Below are 18,872 nucleotides of genomic sequence, written 5' to 3' on the forward strand. Positions count from 1 at the left end.
TACGATGTCAAAATGAAGGATTACGAGGCTGTGGGTACGGCAGTTGAAACATATATGTGGTCATCTTAGACATATGTTATAACAGTAAACCGAGTAGAAGTTACGTCCTTCTTGTACTTTGAGATAGGTGTAAAACCATATTTCACCATCCAAATTCTTCGGAAAATGACTATTTCAAATCAGAAATCGAACCGTTGTTTTTCAGTCTTTTCATTCGTTTGTCGAGCGTAGTTTGATTTTGTCAATTGTTATGGACTTTTTATGTTGAATTTACTTTGGAGTACAATACTTTTGTTATTACATTTGTCTTTAGAAACAATTTTGTATCAAGATGAAGGTAAACTTATCTACCTCACATGCAAACGCTGCTGGAATATTGCTATATATGCTGTAAATTTATATATAATATAGACCGTTTATTTTATTTTTAAAACCCTTTCGACTTTGTATCATAGTGTTATTATGCATATCAATCTTTCAAAATATTTGGCCTTGTACTGTCATTGATATCGTGCAGTCAGTAACTAAGTACACAGTATAAAAATCTGTGTTATATTGAATCATAATACTTTTTTTAAATTTTGTTCGTGAATCGTACGTCAATCCGGGCAGTTCTGGTTCCTGAAAAAAAAATGGAAATAAACGTAGAAGTTGAACTTTTTTACACTCGGTATATTTTGTTCCAACCCTTTTCTGTACGACACGGTTATCAGATAATAAGTTCTAAAACAGCATTATATTAAAGATTAATTATAAAAGGCCAGCTCTTAAAAAAAATACCTTTTTATTTTTAAAATAGACCTTTTCAACAAATTGTCGGCCTTCCTATGGGACAAAACTGTGCGCCTCTCCTTGCTGACAATTTCTATTTCAATATGAGTCGGAGTTCCTTCAAACACTAGTCAAAACAAGAAGATCAAAGAGGTCAGGTATCAAATTTCACATTTAGACATAATGATGATATTCTTTCCATTATAAACAATCCAAACTTTTTCGATTTTGATTTTGAAATTATAAATTTCCCCCATCTAAGAAGCAATATACAAACTTCACCTGTATATGCGATATATATATTTTCCAGCTTATTGATGACCCAGGGGTATGTCAAAGAACGCCTCGTACTTTTTTTTCATAAAAAAAGTTCATCGAAGAACCTGTTGGTAAATATTCCGTATTTGAACAATTATTTACTTTGGCTGTTTTGTCTGTTTATTTTATATCTATTTGACATTGCTCTGCACTTTTACCTCACCTCATTGTGTTATTGTGCAACGGTACATTTTGTATTCTTTCCCTTCATTTTTACTAATGTGCTTGTCCATATGCCTTCGTGATCCTTTGTTACAATTTTGTTTGTGTTTAGAGTGATTGAGATTATAACACAATGCATGTTGACTGCTGTATCCCAGTATTACTTCTTTCGATTTGTAGCTCAGTGTTTTTATGCTCTTGCAAAACATTTGGCTCTGTATCATCAATGCCATTAATGATACTGTACTTATTACGTTACATTGTATGTTTGTAATTAGTGTTTACGTATATAGTTCGTCACTCAAGGCAATCCAGATTCCTTAAAAAAAGTCGTAAATTAATGAAAGAGGCAGTTAAAATTTCTTACACGATGAAGACATAGTCATGTTACCCTTCCAAACCGTTTGCTATACGATACGGATATCAGATAATAAGCATATCAATTTTAAACAATATATCTATTAGGAAGAAATGCTCGTCTGTGATTTTTCTTGATATCTCTATATATTATATAATCTTGGTATTATGTGTATCCCGATACTATCAATTATATTATTAATATAACCAAGTTATAGTTATCACTCAGTATGGATTTGTACACTCCAATACAAACATGACGATTGTCAATGTTTAGTGATTACCTCTCAGGGTCCAGAGCATGTATTTGACTCCATCCCTTGTTTTTTAAGATATATCCTATTTTCTGCACGCACAAGATACATATTTTGATAATTAATTCTTGAAGCCAAAATATTTGAAGATCCACAGCTCCTTAAAAGATGCAGAGCTATAATTAAGCAAAAAGTATATAACCAACGGCGGACAAGCTTTACATTTCTTAATTTTAAATAATTTCTAAAATCTTGTAACATCAAATTTAGATACCACACAATACGTTTTTCCATGCCTTATAAACTATTCTTTGTCTGTTTGTCTTTTTTTTTTGTCTTTTTGTCGTGTTGATTTTAAGCTCCTAATTTGATAGTTATCTTTATTACGCATTGGTTTCCTGTCAGTATTTTAAGTCTATTTTACCAATTTGCATACAATAATATTTCAGAGAATAAAAGATTTAACAAAAAGGATATTTTCACCATTATTGAATTTTGAAATGCAATAATACTTTGAAAAATATCTTTTCACAATTTATTTGCGACCACACCCACTTTTAAAACTTGATATGAAGTAATTAACAAGTCATAATGATGACTGAATAAATTTTCTTTGTAAAAATGTAAAATAGCCCTTCATAGAATATTAGGAGTTAAACATAATTACATGAACGTATACTAGATAAGTGCACTTTTACTTTGTCACAAAATGGATTTTTTTTTAAACATAATTCCGATTAAAAACACGATAAAGATTAAGAAAAAAAGGCAAGATTGAAGCTGTCATTTATAAAACCCACATACAATACAATTGATAGAAATACAGATCTATTTTCTCATTTACTAAATTTCATAGTTGCAGAGATGACAATATTCATACATCATAATATAACATATTTTGCATGTGTGAACATTAATTTACATAAATAGCTGTTGAACCGGACAGACTTCTACACTGATATAAGATGTTTCTCTAATTCTTCGTCAATTTATTCCTTTCTGCACGCATTGTATAAAACAATTTAATCAACGTGTGGATGATGATGATGATGATCATCTGTCGATCGTTTGATCTCAGTACTTCATTGGTTAAAATCCGATTATGACGTCGATTTTTTTTTTGCTCTCCTCTGAAATTCCTATTGTAACGGCATGAAAATAGGCGACCGTGCCTGATGACGTCACATAGAAAGAACACATCTTTTTGTAGATCATTTGAAAAGAAGGAATAATTTTGCCTGCATAATGTTAGAAAATCATTAGAAAAACAGATTCCACCACCAAATCTCGTGTAATACGATAATTATTCACTCTCGATAGTTAAATTTTAAATATTTAAAACGATCGGACAAGCCTTGCGTTTTAAATGTGAAAATTTAACTGTCTCGAGTGGATAAATATCGTCTTACATTCGATGCAGTGGTAGAATCTATATATATAATTAATAAATTTACACAAATTTTCTTTTCAAACAATAATATCATTATATTTAACAATATCAGCAATTGTACAACAAATGTGTGGTAGATATTTATATCGTTTTATTTGAAAAAATTAACTGTTCGTATGAGGCCATGTTGATTAGTATTGACTGAACATATCGATACTTCTGTCTGGAGAGCAAAACACAATTATGATGACCTCAAATCATTAGCACGATTGTCTAACTCCTGGATAGCTTTCCGAAATATCCTCTCGTACAGTGATGATTTTAGACTAATGATGGTCTTTTCTATGGTGCCTAAATGGTTTCTCAAAACGGCATCATGAAATGCTGTAATCCGATACAAAAAAATAATTATTTAATCGAATTCTGTTGACGCTTAAAATACTGAGTAGTAATTTCATCATCCTACTTCATAATTATATCAATATTAATTATCATTGGAAAGTATATTTTCATTTCCTTTCATATGCATGAACTTTATACAAGAAAGAGGTATAGCTAGCTTTAAAACAAGGTTTAATGTACCATTTTTACAAAAGAAAATTCTGTACCAAAGCAGGAATATGACAGTTGTTTTCCTTTCGTTTCATGTGTTTCAGCTTTTGATTTTGCCATTTGCTAAGGGACTTTCCGAAATGAATTTTTCCTGGAGTTCTGTCCTTTTTTTTATTTACCTTTTAATTGTCTGCATGATAAGTTTCAAACTGACATTGAGATTATATATAATGTCAAATGACAAAGTAACATATGATTTATTATAAAGGGACGTATTCGTTAGAATAATGTCTTTAACAGACATTTTCTAAATTTATACATTTTGGCTTACTACAAAGCCTATCATATGAAATGAAGAAAAAAAAAATCATTTAATAAAATGACTAAAATTGTGAAACAAAATTCAATAAATTCGCTGTAATTGAAGCAAAATGGTCTCATACAAAACTTTATATTTTGCAGAGGTAAAACGTAACGGTTCAATTAAATAGTTATCAAAGGTACCAGGATTATAATTTAGTACGCCAGACGCGCGTTTCGTCTACATAAGACTCATCAGTGACGCTCATATCAAAATATTTATAAAGCCAAATAAGTACAAAGTTGAAGAGTAATCAGTTATTTTTTAAAAATACCAACAGGGAACCTTTTTTTTTTAACTTGACTGTCTTTTCAAATACAATTTACTAGCTTTGAATATTGGTGAATTATTGTTACCTGAATAAACCATGAATTTTAGTTACATCCTGTTTTCAATCAAGTTCAAAGAACACATTTTAAATATTCATCAGTTGCTTATTTCAGTATTAAAGAGGGATCAAATTTTAAATACAATCGATCGGAATCAACTTCATGTCATCAATGATATCAAGTCAATACCGAAAGAAAATGTATACGTCATTAATATACATTTTTATATACTATAGGTGCATGACAAGTTGCATGTTCCTTTAAACTAGTCAATAATGATAACTTGTAGATTGTATTTGCTTTTTGTTTCAATTCACAGACTCTACGGCGATAATTACGACGCTGAAACTCAAGAAATTTCATAATAATTGTACTATACGCACCCGTTCATTTTAATGTCTGCATATATGGACCCCCCCTAATTAGTATATAATACAGTTACTGAGGAGTTGTTATGACTGAATAAGTGACTCGTCGAAATTTATGTCGGAACTTGGGTTTGACAATATGAAGAGCATTGTATATTCCTCATACCAGATATGGGTAAACCGCACATAAAAAAATCTTCATATATTGCAAGTTCTATTTATGACCAGGAGAAATGACAAATATGAAAATGGGTATGGTTGCTGTAAGGCAGTAAGAAAGAAACTAAATTGATATTAAAAGAAAAAGAACCTTTTCTAAACTGTAATACATCAAGTTTACGTTGTGCGTTTTCAATATCCAAATCGCTCTCCGATATTTTCTCCTTTATACATCTATTGATACTTTCCGTTATTTCTATGTTGTCACCATTTTCAATTGAAGAAAGCAATTTTCGTCTAGCTACTCGCTGATTTGCTTTCTACAACAGAAAAAAAAAATCGAAGTTTATGTTAGTTGATGCTTCAGTTGGAAAATACATTTGAAATATTAGATCTACATGTAAGTGTCATCTGAGTGAATATAAAAACTTGCATATTATAGCTATTGCGTGTTTTGAGCCAGATATATAGTACAGACATTTGTGTAGATAATACCAGAAAGTTTTTCTGTTGAATTGTATTTGTAGTTGGGTTGTATTTTTATCATGATAACTATTTGAGCTCTCATCACACACTATACAGCTTTATATTTAAGCTGTAACTTATGCAATATGTTGTACAGTTGTCTTTACAAAATACCGATTTCTAGGTTGAGTCTAGATAATTTGTTAAATCAATCATAAGAGACAGTCAAAGTTCTTCCATCAAACACCAGCTTAAACAAATGCTTACCTCTCTTGATAGTTTAGTGGAAGTTGTAATGAGATAATTGCAAACCACAGTCAATCTTTCGAGATCATCACCAGTACTAGTAGATATTCTCAGACCGTAATCTCCATTCTGAACAATGTTTGTTATTATTTTAAGTTCTTTCGTATCTTTTTCAATAACGCTCTTGACAGAGGATTTTTTATCTTTTAAATCAAAATCGACTAGTTCAGTTTTAACATTTAAGGATTTATAGGTATCGCTGGCAAGAAGAAATCTGAGATTTGTAGGGCTGTTTCGGTCTATTGTTATTATCCCATTTCTATGAGAGGGGAGAAGTAAACCTGCCCTATCAGACTCGGGTCCTGGACCAAATCCTAATTTTCCCGGATTGAATGGTATTAATCGACAACCCTCTGTCCTCTTGGTGCATATAATCTTAAACTCACATAGTCTCAATAATGGGTGTGTATCTGGTCCACCATATATTACGATTTTATATATCCCCTCAATCGGAAATTGAATATCAAAGTTCCACTCTGATGCATTTCGGATTTTAGCGACTAACCTTGGCATATTTTCTGGTTTTAACATTTCGTTTTCATCTTCCCTCAGTGCACTTCCTTCTTTCAACAAAAATTCATAATCCAAGTTTATTGCATTAGCTGTTGCTTTTGAAGTTTCAAACGTAAGTGTAAGAGTTTTACCGGATGCAAATAAACAACATGCATTTTTGCTCACCAATTTCATTTCCATAGCCCAAAATGGCGGCAGAAGATAAGCTTGATTGAGGAATGTTTCTCTCGAAATCGGAGAAGACAAGAGTTGCCATTCTTTGCTCTCGGGATGACAACGATATATAAACTGACTGGGGTCAGGCATTATGTAATATTCCTTAAATGCATTTTTAACCACCCCATCTGCGGCTATTGTTCTTTGTCCGATTGCCTTTCCATCCTCCTCTAGTTTTATCCACCCACTAGATCTCTTCCCAAATACTGACCGACAAACCCAGTACGGATGAATGATGCGCCATGATTCCTGAATGTAAACAGCATTCCACAGACATGTTAGATTATCTACATTATTATCACCTGGCTGGTAATCTCCTGCTTTACAAACTCCGTGGATCTGAGCACATTTAACATCGGCTGCCCTAAATATTTGAATAACAATTAAGATTTGAATGCTTCTTTTTGTAACTTCGTTATGGTGTTAAAGCGTTGACCGAAGTACATTTTGTCCGCGCTTCATTCATAAAATGTGCACACGGCCAACGCTTTTACAACCCTATGAAATTACAAAAAGTAGCATTCAATACTTATAATTGCATTTTTTAAGCTAGGATCATGAAAATACGATTTTTATCAAGTTTTTATTTAATTCAACTGTGTACTTTATTGTGGGACCTTGTGTCATCATGAATGATACGTTTTGTAGTGTAATGAAGTTGCTTAAAGAATAACGCGATATTGCAGTGTAGCCAATCAAAATAACATATTATAATGAAGTATACATTTAATATGATTATAATGTTGTGAAATACAAGACACATTATTTAAGTATATTAACGGAATTTGGAATTTTTATTGTTTTTCTTATTACACAATAAATACAATTTATAAAGTACAAAATAAAAAGTTAAAACACTACGACACATATAGTCTCAACAAGATTTGGCAAAACTGTCAGAAAATTATGTTCAATTTTCTAATATGTTCTTTTTTTAACATTTGGCTGACGTACCATGTTGATTCGAGTTATTTTGCCTGCCGTTTCGATTCGAGCGCGGTTACCTCCGATTTTGAAGCGAGTGGTCCAACCTGGTGTTTTAATTTGAGTTATTGTCCAAGTGTTTTGATTACAGTGATTTTACCTGAAGTTTTGATTCAAGTCTTTTACCTGATGTTTTGATTCGCGCATTTTTACCTGCTGCTTTGAATTAAGAATTTTACCTGCAGTTATACAAACATTTTACCTGCTGTTTGACTCTAACGCCACTTGTCAATCTTATGTGAACAGAATGCGCGTTTGGTATACTAAATCATGATTTTGTTATATCTGATGAATTCAAACTCACAGTTTAAAATGTTTTTGTATCCAAAAGAAAGTATCTTAACAAGCAACACGTTCGACCTATGAAAAATTATTTATCTTTTCCGGAATAAGAACAACTTTACCTGCATAGAACAGTAAAAAATGTAGAATATGTTGATCTTCTCTGTCCAAGTAAACTCAGGAACCCCAAAGGTGTTTTGTCGGTACATTCCTCGGATACAAAATGTTCCACTACTTGATTACTCAGCCAGACTAGTATAATCCTGACCATCATTTCATCTCGTGTTGGCCTTCCTTTAATTGGTGTGTCTAGATATTTAATAAGCTTGTCAAAACTATTCAGGTCTGATCTTTGCACCTGTTATATAGAATTGAAAATTACACTTTATAAATCGTTTACGTCTGAACAACTCTTATAGATTCCCTTTGATACTGACACAGACAAAACGCCATGACATTACCAAACTTTACCCCAAATCTAATAAAATATAACGATAACGTATTATATTTAACGTGTAATATCCTATACCCTTGGTATTATTGTCCTGTTTTGAAAAACTAGCACGCCTGGTATGATATATATATAAATATATATATACAACTCGTCTAAACATCAACCCAACAATGTTAGATCTGTAAATTTGCTTTCGCAAATTTTTGGTTCTTCCCTCGCCGGGATTCGAACCCATGCTACTGTGATACCATGACACCAAATCGCCTGCACTGCAGCCTTCCCGCTAGACCACACAACCACCTGGGCTCTATATATATATTTATTTAGAAACTACCCCTTTACAACGGGGGCACTTGCAGACAGGGTATTCACAAATGCGTCTAACAACATATGCAATGAATATACATTGTATACAGACAAGTAAAAATATAAATTATACGCCTTGAAAAGTTATTATTTATCGTTACTGTATTGAAAATTTACCTGTACTTGTGTATATTGATAAGTTGACATTTCGGCAAATGATACATTAGAGGATGGTAAATGTTTAGTACAACAATGAAACGAATGTATATCGCCATGCAATACATCTTAAGGTGTATGGGAGTACGAAGTATATTCGATTCGATATATAAGCATGTGATATCACAGTCCTGTAAATTAAATACCTACTCCACTTTGGTAGGTACGGCTCTACTAAATGTTGAGAAAAAACAGTACATTTAAATCTATTAATGAAATAATCTGATAACTGAAACAATGCCTGTTTAAAGTTGTCTATTTTTAATTGATTGATATTATAATTAGATTGAAATATCTAAATTCAAACAATTCTACCGTTCTAGCATGGTGATCTATTTCTGCCTTGGTTATTTCCCTTTCTTCTACGTCATTGTCAGCATCATCACTCCCTGTATTTGGATCAAAGTCTTCAAACCATTGTATTTTCTTTGTTAAATAACGCTCTGTCGTATTAGGCACTGGTACAGGGTAATCATTTTCTGTTGGCCGTAGCTTTATCTACAAAAAAAGTGGTTTAGAAAATTCCCAAAGACAAAAAGCATTAAAGTAACCATCAATATATTTAAAAAAAAATTGACGTCCAATAAACTGCCAGATTTTTTTTAATTTTCTGGTGTATTTACCAAATTTATAATTTGATCTAAAAATAGAATAACTTAACACAGTTCGCAGGTGTGTGGCCACAAGACATAAACGGGCTTTGCAAAATACAAAAAAGTCAAACATATTCTTAAATGGTGACAGAAACTAGAAGCATTCAATTTCCATTTTTTCAATATCCAGGGGGCAAACTCGTGTTTGATTTCCAGTATATACTATATACTGAGTCATTTTAACGGTATATTTAACATTGCCATAAAGCGCTAGGTTTGGCTTGCCACGTAAGAAGGTTTTTACCCACCATTTTGTTCTTAAAATGTCCTGTACAAAGTCGGGAATATGACAGTTCGTTTCTCTTTATGTTGCACTGTCGTTTGTTTTTGTTGCTCTTTAGTGTTTCTGTTATTTCGTTGTTTATCTCTTATAGTTGATGATAAATAAACTCATCATAGATATCATTGATGTGTTTCTCTCGGTTTTAGATTGTAACCCAAATTTGTTTGATCTCAATTGATTTATGACTTTTGAACATATATACGTAAACTACTGTTGTATCTATTCATCATGACCATGACTGATGTTAACCAATCTCTTATATATTTCAATTCTCCGGTTTTTTTTTTTTATTGTTTATATGTTCTTGGCTATGCGTGACCCGCCTTGACAAATCCAGGCCTATAGGGGGTATAACACTATTAACTATGAATGAGTTTGTTTCTATAAGTCTTGATGCGTTTTAGTATTAAAGTGGAATATGATTTCAAGATTTTTAGTCTTAGAAACATGATTTTTTTTCAAAGGGCAACCTTATTTGAAGAAGTTCAAACATACGTTTCTAATATTTTATAAATTTTTGAATAACATATTTTAGAAAGGTTTGTGGCATCTAGTAGTCAGCACTTAGGTGTTGAAATGAATATTAAATACGTGGTTATTTATATTAATTTTCTGTTTACAGAACTTTGAAATTTTTTAAAAACTAAGGCTTTTTTTTCGCAGGCATAGATAATCTTAGTCGTATTTGGCACAACTTATTGGAATTGTTTATCCTCAATGCTCTTCAACTTTGTATTTGTTTGGATTTATAACTTTTTCATATGAGTGTCTCTGATGAGTCTTATTTTGAGACTAGCGAAGCTCGAATTCCCATATGAAATTTACTGACCCCATTTATAACGTATACGTCACTAGCAAACTTTGTAACGAATTTATCTTACCGACTATCTTAACGTGTGAAATTTAGACTAGTGACCTATCAAAATGAGCATGTCTCCAAAACTGTTAGCATTAAGAAACTACTGTCATTGATTCTACAAAAACAGATGCAAACAAATAACAACTTAAATGTGTTTTATGAACTTATTTCGATTTTAATCATCAATTTCTTCGTCTTTTGAAACCTTTTTTTTCTCAGTACCGTTTTGTTTTGTAAAAGGGACACAACATCACTACTAACCGTGAATGAAATAAACCCCGCCTCCCTTTTAACCTAATATGGAATATAAAGAGACTTAACTCCACTACTAACCGTGTATGAAATATGTTTCGCCTTCATACTAACTTAGTATGAAATATACACGGCCTCCACTTGAACGCTTATTACCAATCATATTCCTAGAAATGAATAGGAGGTATTAAGATAATGTTAAATTTTTATCTTTGCTAATATGCTTTTTCGATACATGTAAATCACGTGGCGCTGTACTTATACATCACGTCATTGTGTTATTGTGCAATGTTTGTGTACATATTTGTTTGTTTTAATAGGAATAATTTTTTGACATTTTTGTCTATTCTGTCTGTTTCTTTTGTTCCCACATCGTTGTTCACATAATGGATTGTTATACAACTGTTATGCAAGTGAGAGGTTTAAATAGCTATACAACCAGATTCAATCCACCATTTTCTACTTTAAAAAATTCTAGTACCAAGTCAGGAATATGACAGTTGTTATTCATTCGTTTGATGTGTTTGAGATTTTGTTTACCCATTTGATTACAGAATTTTTTGAATTTTCCACAGAGTTCAGTTTTTTTGTGATTTTACTTTTTACATGTGAGTATTGGGATCCTACGCACATGGTCGCATAGGCATATTTGGCAGAGACACATATAATCTGTATATGGCCAGAACATTTGAGTATTTATCTAACCTCCTAAACGTTTCTAGACATATCATTGGTTTAAAGCGACTGCGTGCAGATCTTATACATTTCATATGGGGTTAGTAGGTGTGGTTTATTTTAATAGAATGTTTGTAATTGTGCTACACGCCTTTGTAAAAACAACACGACTTTAATGGAAAAATTGAAACGTTTCACCCGGACAACAGATGACGAAATTGATGATAGACGATTGATTTTTTTTTTTTTTTAAATATATCATTAAAGGCTAACCAGTTGTTAATGTTGGCCTTTTTGGTACAGACCAATGGAAGCAGGTTCTTAATTCTAAGTATTGAAGACTTAACTTATCACTATCATAGGCCTTAGTCTGATTATCACATGTTAAAATGGTTAGTAAGATAAATTCGTTACACTACATGTACTGGTGACCTGATATATATATGAAGTCAGTATATTCCATATGGTCTATTTTCTGACCTCATATACTAGTAAATCTTTAATAGGTCACTATCACACTATGTAACTAATAGTACTCGTTTGGTTATTACCGGGACGGACCGTATGAGTATTTCGACCATAAAAGTATTTTTCGAATAAATTGTAACTTCCTTCGCAGGTAGACAAAAAGTTCGTTCTCCTAATCAAAATTGACTCAAGTAATTAAATGAAATATGTACGCTTTTGCAACTCGAAACCAAAACCAATATTCTTTTAGAAATAAAAAGTATGAAGATATGGTATTAATGCCAATAAAACCACAATCAACCCAAGTTCAAACGAAGTAGATGCATATATGTAAGCAATGATTATATGCAACCATACGGATTTCGACAAAAAAACCTATACCGTATAGTCGGATATATAAAAGGCTTCGACACGTTGTTCAATGAACTTTAATGTAGACTAGTAAGTATGTCTTCTTGCCATTAAGTATCTTAAAATTGAGAATGGAAATGGGGAACGTGTCAAAGAGACAACAACCTGACCAAAGAAAAAAAACGACAGCAGAAGGTCACCAACAGGTCTTCAATGTAGCGAGAAATTCCCGCACCTGGAGGTTTTCTTCAGCTAGCCCCTAAACAAATATAGGCTAGTTCAGTGAAAGATCTTTGTAAAGATACTTGCATCAACATTAATCATTGTTATTGTAATTTAAGAATGGAATAAAAGACGTTCACTTAAATATAAAGCTGAAACAGCTATGTAAATATTTGAACGTTTTTGACATATATATTTCGAGATCATTTTTTCAATTCTATTCTTTAATTATTTTTTTTTTATCTACATCGATGAAATTAAATTTAACTTTTGGTACATTGTAAACTAACTAAATATAAGGTGTTAACTATGATCAATAAATCACATGTAAAGAATTGACGTAAATCAATTTACTTAACAGATAAAAAAAGTATCTAAACAATCTTTTGCACATGACATTTGATTGGCAATATCATTACGAGTACTTTAAAGATTTAATCCGATAGATATGATATGACTAACACAATTTGGTGTTTAAAAAAAATAAATTTAAAGATTTAATATTTGGTACTTCCAGGTTGTTTACCAATGAAAAGAGAAATAATGTTAACGATGGTACCTCATCAGAATCGCTTTCAAATGTAATAAACAATTCTTCAAAATCTGAAGCTTTATTGAGGTCATCGGAAGATGCAATTGATGGTTCTGTATGTATTGATGGCTGTGGAGTATTTTCTACAGGCTCTGGGCTCTCTTCCCTCTCCTCCTCGACAGGTTCCGGGCTCTCTTCCCTCACCACCTCGACAGGTTCAGGCTCAACAACGATAGGTTCAGGCTCAACAATCTCAGGAACATCTGATTTTGAACATTCAGCTCCCATTGATGCAATGGGAATAAAGCTGCAAATTCCAAATAATACAAATTGAATTGTGTATTCAACTGAAATACTACCAAACTAGAAGAATTACGCCATGATTTTATAAATGAAAGTTGGAGAAAGAAATTCTATTTTGACATATGGTTTTAAGGGGAACAGTTTGTGAAAAAAATAGCAATCTTGTACTTGTTTAAGATTCCCTTTAAATTCATTTATAAGGGACGTAAATTGTGCTGCTGTCAAATTGTTTCACTCCTTAGGGCTAAACTACCAGGTTTTGTTAAAGTATGAAACACTATATATCAATCCTCAACCAATATACCCAATTGAACAGAGCTCTCGTAAGTATGTATAAATGATGTCCCGCGTTGATATGAACTTAAAATAATAAAAAAAACACCATACGCATCAATATTTTCTTTATAAATACGGCTTGTAATTTACGCGAATAAAAGTTTGTTCATTCAAATATGAGCCAAAATATATTCAGTTATGATTGATCAAACACTGAGGTACTACATTAATATTCGTGAATTAATCATCTACTTCTTACGTTCTTATCTATATGTATTTATTCATGATGGGTCGGGTGGTACTTAAAACGATGAAATATAGACGCAGTTTCAATTCTTTAACTTATAAGCATGTAATGATCGCTTAAATGCCTGTTTTTTCCCGCTATTTAGTCATAGCACATGTCCAGTTTCTTTGTGCGTTTTACTTAAATCATAAATATGACCATTAGAAGTTGTATGAATGTATATAAAATGAATGGAAAAATAAAGATAATTAATACCAAGTCTTATTTCAGTTCCAGCAAATCATACCATTCTTACTTGCAATGAGTGGGGCAGGAAATGATAACCCTTCTGGAGAACTTGTATTCACCCCTGGATTATATTGCACAATCTTTTTTTAATTAATGTTGACTTCTTTATATTGGATTTGAAATTTTTATTGGCATCTCAATATCTTCTCGTTCCTTTTCTCTCTTTATATATATTCATAAATCACTCAGAGCCAAAAACTGGAACCAAACAATTTTAGACGACTTACTCTTAAAGACAATACTCAAATATCATTAATTCTATATTCTAAGTCACATAGGATTACTACATACAGTATCCAGACGCTCCATATGCATATGTATGGCTGTAAGAACGATAACTCTGGTGCATCGAGACTACATACAGTTTAGTTGTGATTGGTTATACATTTTTACACATATCTAATATATTTAGCTATGTAATATCATATTCAAATTAAGTAAAGCTGGTATTATTTCACAATATAACTTTCAGTTTCGGAATCAAGTATTTCTTCTTTAAACACTGCATTTGAATAAAAAAAAAATCGTTTATTTGATCCATAAAAAAAATTTGTTACCGCTGAACTTCATTTAAAAAGAAAATATAAAGTTTACTCTTAATTGTAATGTTTAAATAGACATCTTTGTTGACTGGTAATACTATATCATTTTCATTTTCATTGTGCTATATCTTTATAATACACACCCTGTGAACATACCTGAAGATTTTCTCCTTCTTTCTCGTTGGTAAATAACTAAAAACTCACTTTTTTTATATATATATACACACACTGTTTATCTTGTTTTCTCTGGATATGTTACAGTTTCTCTGAATGAATTAAGGAAGTCACATGTATAATCTGTAAAGTTACTTTTTCGTGCTCTAACACATTCAAATTTATGCATTGTCAACACAAACGGGATTTAAATATATTTCTGTTCGATAATGCATTTAAATATTTTTTGACCGCAAATTAAAGCATTGATTTCATCAAATTTATAAATTGCTATCTTTTGTTCCTTTTTTTAATTGATTTACATTTAAAAATAACTTGAAATTACCCAGAGACTATGGCACTTATCTAATCAATACCGGTTGAAGCGTTTAACAATTATAAATACATTAGTATTCTAGTTTCGATATCCTCAGATTATAAAAATCGGGTTTGATTCAAATTCGTAATTGAAACACGAGTTTGATATAATATCCTATTTGATACCTCAAAAATCGAGAAGTTAATATTTTCTTTGAACTCTTAATTTCATGATACAATTTTGAAAAAAATATTATAATATCAAAAGAAGGAATCCGAAAAGACACTAGAAACTAAGGATAATTTTGACTGAAGAATTTGGAACAGTAGATTCTTACAAATTCCGTAATCAAAATGAGGAATTTCTTCAAAATATGTTATGATTAAATTAAATTAGATAACCGAATCACTGACTACTGTTCTGATGATATCATCATATTCTATAGTCGCCGTCACGTAAAATTGGCACCATGATTTTTGTCAAAATTTTCTTAAATATCAACAGCGTTTACTCGAGATCATGTTTTTTGTGTGGCGGAATAAAAATCCAATCCTAATATATACTACTGACCTACCTTTTATTGTGTTTGCACTGTATAATCCTGACCTTCACATTTTTCAAGATTGTTTTCATTGTAAAACCGCCATCTTGGTTTCTATGAGGATCCATTAAGCCTCGGTCACACTTTACCGGATAAGACGAACGGACGCCCAACGGATGAAAATAAAAGTTGTCCGTTGACAAAATTGTTATCCGTTGGGAGTCCGTTGATGTAAAACGGACGCCTAACGAATGCATAACGGACATGCAACGGATATGCAACGGACGAGAAACGGAGACGTACCGAACAGAACGGATGTCCACTGTGCTTAAACGGCTGTGGGTAACTTAAGTTACCCACAGCCCAAGATGGCGGACTCTAAACTCGTTGATATTTAATTTATACAAAATGTACCTTTTGCGACGTTTTTCATGCAAAATGTAAATATTTATAGGATTATTGATTAAAGAAATGACTAACAATTACCATAAATTTGTTAATATAGAGTTCACTAAAGCGCAAGGTCAACTTTAAAAAATGCATAAGATGTCCGTAACTTTTTGATCGAAACTCAGCAGACTGTCCGTAACTTTATTTTTAGATTTGGGTAACTTTTGATTTAAAATTTTAAGAATTATAATTTCAACAATTAGAAGACAATTAACATCATATTTGTAACCTTCGCGGCCGTTTATATACTCATTCACCACCAAATGTGATTTTATTAACGCATCATACTTACACCACAGAAGTTTTATGTGGGGTTTGTGGTACTCCATCCTGGTTATGGTTTGCACTTTTATTTACTGATGTCCGTCTTATCGACGTTTTTTCGCTTGTCAGACCAAGGCTTTTCCATACTCTTTAATGTTTTGAGTTTAATTATATGTTTGCGGTTTACCTTCACCTCTGTTTCTTTCTATGTGTATTTTGATGAATACTCTTTGACGCGGCTCGGTATTTATACATCCCACCAGTTAGTTATAGTGTTATGATTTTTTGAAAATGTTACTAGTATGTTTTTTTTTCTCTCTTTGTATGTTATCAGGGGTTGTTAGACTATTAAATTACCCTGTTGTCCTACGTAGTTATTTATATTTTTATATACTATGTCAAATTGTTACACTATGTTGACTGCTCTTTTCCTTTTATTGTCACTGACTTTTACCTATTGTGTCTTTTAGTTTTATTCAGTTTAATGAGATTTAATGCAACTTGCATACAAATGAAATATGCAGCTAGCTGTAAAACTAGGTTTATTCACTTATACAAAATGTCCTTTTTTTAGGTTTTCTCATTCGGCGTTTTGCATTTGCGCCGATCTGCATTTCATTTGCGCCGATTTTTTCTTTCATTTGCGCCGATTTTTGTTTTCATTTGCGCCGATTTTTTACAGGTAAATTACAGGTTAATTACAGGTGAATAGATATAAGAAGATGTGGTTTGAGTGCAAATGAGACAATTCTCCATCCAAGTCATGTTATTTTTCATTTATCATTATAGACCTCTTCCGTCTTCAAGTTGTACACTATATTCACATACTTTAAAATCGAGAAGTAAAAACCTTAGATAAAAGCACTCTGGTTTATTTACAGCATTTAAATCCATAAAAACGGAATACATTAAAATCATAAATCTGTTATTGCTGAGTATTTATAGGCAACATATCTAATATATTCCCCTCTTGTGATTTCGTCTCTTCTATATTTGTTGTAATTGTCAATAACGAAATCCATCTTTTCTTTGTCTTGCTATTAACGTACTTATGTGTATGGCCGTCGATGGTTATAAAAATTGACTCCTAGGATAGTTGCAGTGTGCAATATGTCCATCAATTACAGCAAAGTTCATAACAATATGAATCAAAATTAACTAAAACCTTTGTTTCTAAACAGATTTTACCAATATACCTGCACGGTATAGTATATGTACAAGTATTAACTTACCTGTAAATCCAATTAGGAGCAAATATAAAATCGGCGCAAATGAAAAAATGAAATCGGCGCAAATGAAAGAATCATTTTTTTTTAAATCGGCGCAAATGTCATACGCCCTTCCCATTTACTGTAAATCTTGGCCAGGGTGCCGCAATATCACCGTGCGCAACGTCCCAGTGTGTCCAGATTGACACCCCTTATATTTTACTGTTAATGCTGATGGGATTTGTTTTTGTGGGGATGAGAGAAAAGTGTTTTTTGATTTTTCAAAAAGACGGGAAAAGTTTGTGCACTTAAGTCTCGTATAGTCTATCCACTGCATGCCTGGGCAATTTGGGTTCCCCTCCAAAATCCCAGATTCACGCTACTCTTGTCGTTGCTGGCAGAAAATCAGTAAGTGTATACATGCTACATGTATGTGTAAAAAATACTTGTGTAGTCTACTTGTTCAAAAATAAAAACGAACAATGATGTTTCAACAGTTTATCTGCTATGATCGGAAACAACCCTCCGAACTAGGCGATTCGAGTACCCCGACGTTATACAAAATTAGACCCGAGTTTTGCGGATTTATCGTGATTTTTTTCATATTTTCCCCAATTTTGTCTTCCATCGATACAATGAATTATATTATACTAGACATCTACTTCATTTTGTGAATATATATTCGATGCAATCTCTATCATCAGTTTAAACATTACATCCGCGTATGTCGATTCTTTGAAAGTTACGGACATCTCTATTGGTATGATGAAAAAAGTTACGGACAAGTTGTTTTGAAGTTACGGACAGCCTAAGTGTTTTTTAAAATCGTGCTGTGATCGTTTATTTTGTAGAATTTAATCACCTTTCCAGTTTAGGGGTTTCCCTAAACGATTAATACAACTTTTAAATTTAGTTGTTTAATTGATGCATTCGTGGTATTGTTATTCTATAGAAGAAAAGTATCTAACCGACGCAAGGCGGCTCCATCTTGGGCTGTGGGTAACTTAAGTTACCCACAGCCGTTTAAGCACAGTGATGTCGCACGTACATCCAACGGACGAGTACCGCATAAAACGGACACCTAACGGAAGCGTACCGGATAAAACGGATAAACAAGATATACGAAAAAATTAAAGGCGACAATAATAATACATGTAAATCGCATTAGTATTGAAAATGTTATGTGTAACTGGTTTTGGTTTGTTCTTCAAAATGTAACAAAA

The 18,872-nt window shown here is 32.2% G+C and overlaps 1 protein-coding gene across 1 annotated transcript; it reads right to left on the reverse strand.

Moving 5' to 3' along the window:
• Positions 1-2,632: 2,632 nt before the first annotated feature.
• On the reverse strand, positions 2,633-15,135 carry LOC139519445 (hillarin-like). The gene is made up of 7 exons (XM_071311549.1): positions 14,871-15,135; positions 13,086-13,365; positions 9,079-9,261; positions 7,910-8,145; positions 5,754-6,885; positions 5,173-5,341; positions 2,633-3,636 (listed from the first exon to the last, which is right to left on the reverse strand). Exons 2-7 carry the CDS (start codon positions 13,344-13,346, stop codon positions 3,494-3,496), a joined length of 2,124 nt encoding a protein of 707 aa, XP_071167650.1. The 5' UTR covers positions 13,347-13,365; positions 14,871-15,135; the 3' UTR covers positions 2,633-3,493.
• Between the last annotated feature and the right edge of the window lie 3,737 nt (positions 15,136-18,872).

Source organism: Mytilus edulis, chromosome 4, assembly GCF_963676685.1.
Source record: "Mytilus edulis chromosome 4, xbMytEdul2.2, whole genome shotgun sequence".
Lineage (NCBI taxonomy): Eukaryota > Metazoa > Mollusca > Bivalvia > Mytilida > Mytilidae > Mytilus > Mytilus edulis.

Excerpts from the sequence above, each read along its gene's own strand:
- LOC139519445 (XM_071311549.1), bottom strand. The coding sequence starts at position 13,346 with ATGGGAGCTGAATGTTCAAAATCAGATGTTCCTGAGATTGTTGAGCCT. Across the intron at positions 9,262-13,085 it reads TTGAAAGCGATTCTGATGAG|ATAAAGCTACGGCCAACAGA; the intron begins GTACCATCGTTA and ends CTTTTTTTGTAG. Across the intron at positions 8,146-9,078 it reads TAGATCACCATGCTAGAACG|GTGCAAAGATCAGACCTGAA; the intron begins GTAGAATTGTTT and ends TCTATATAACAG.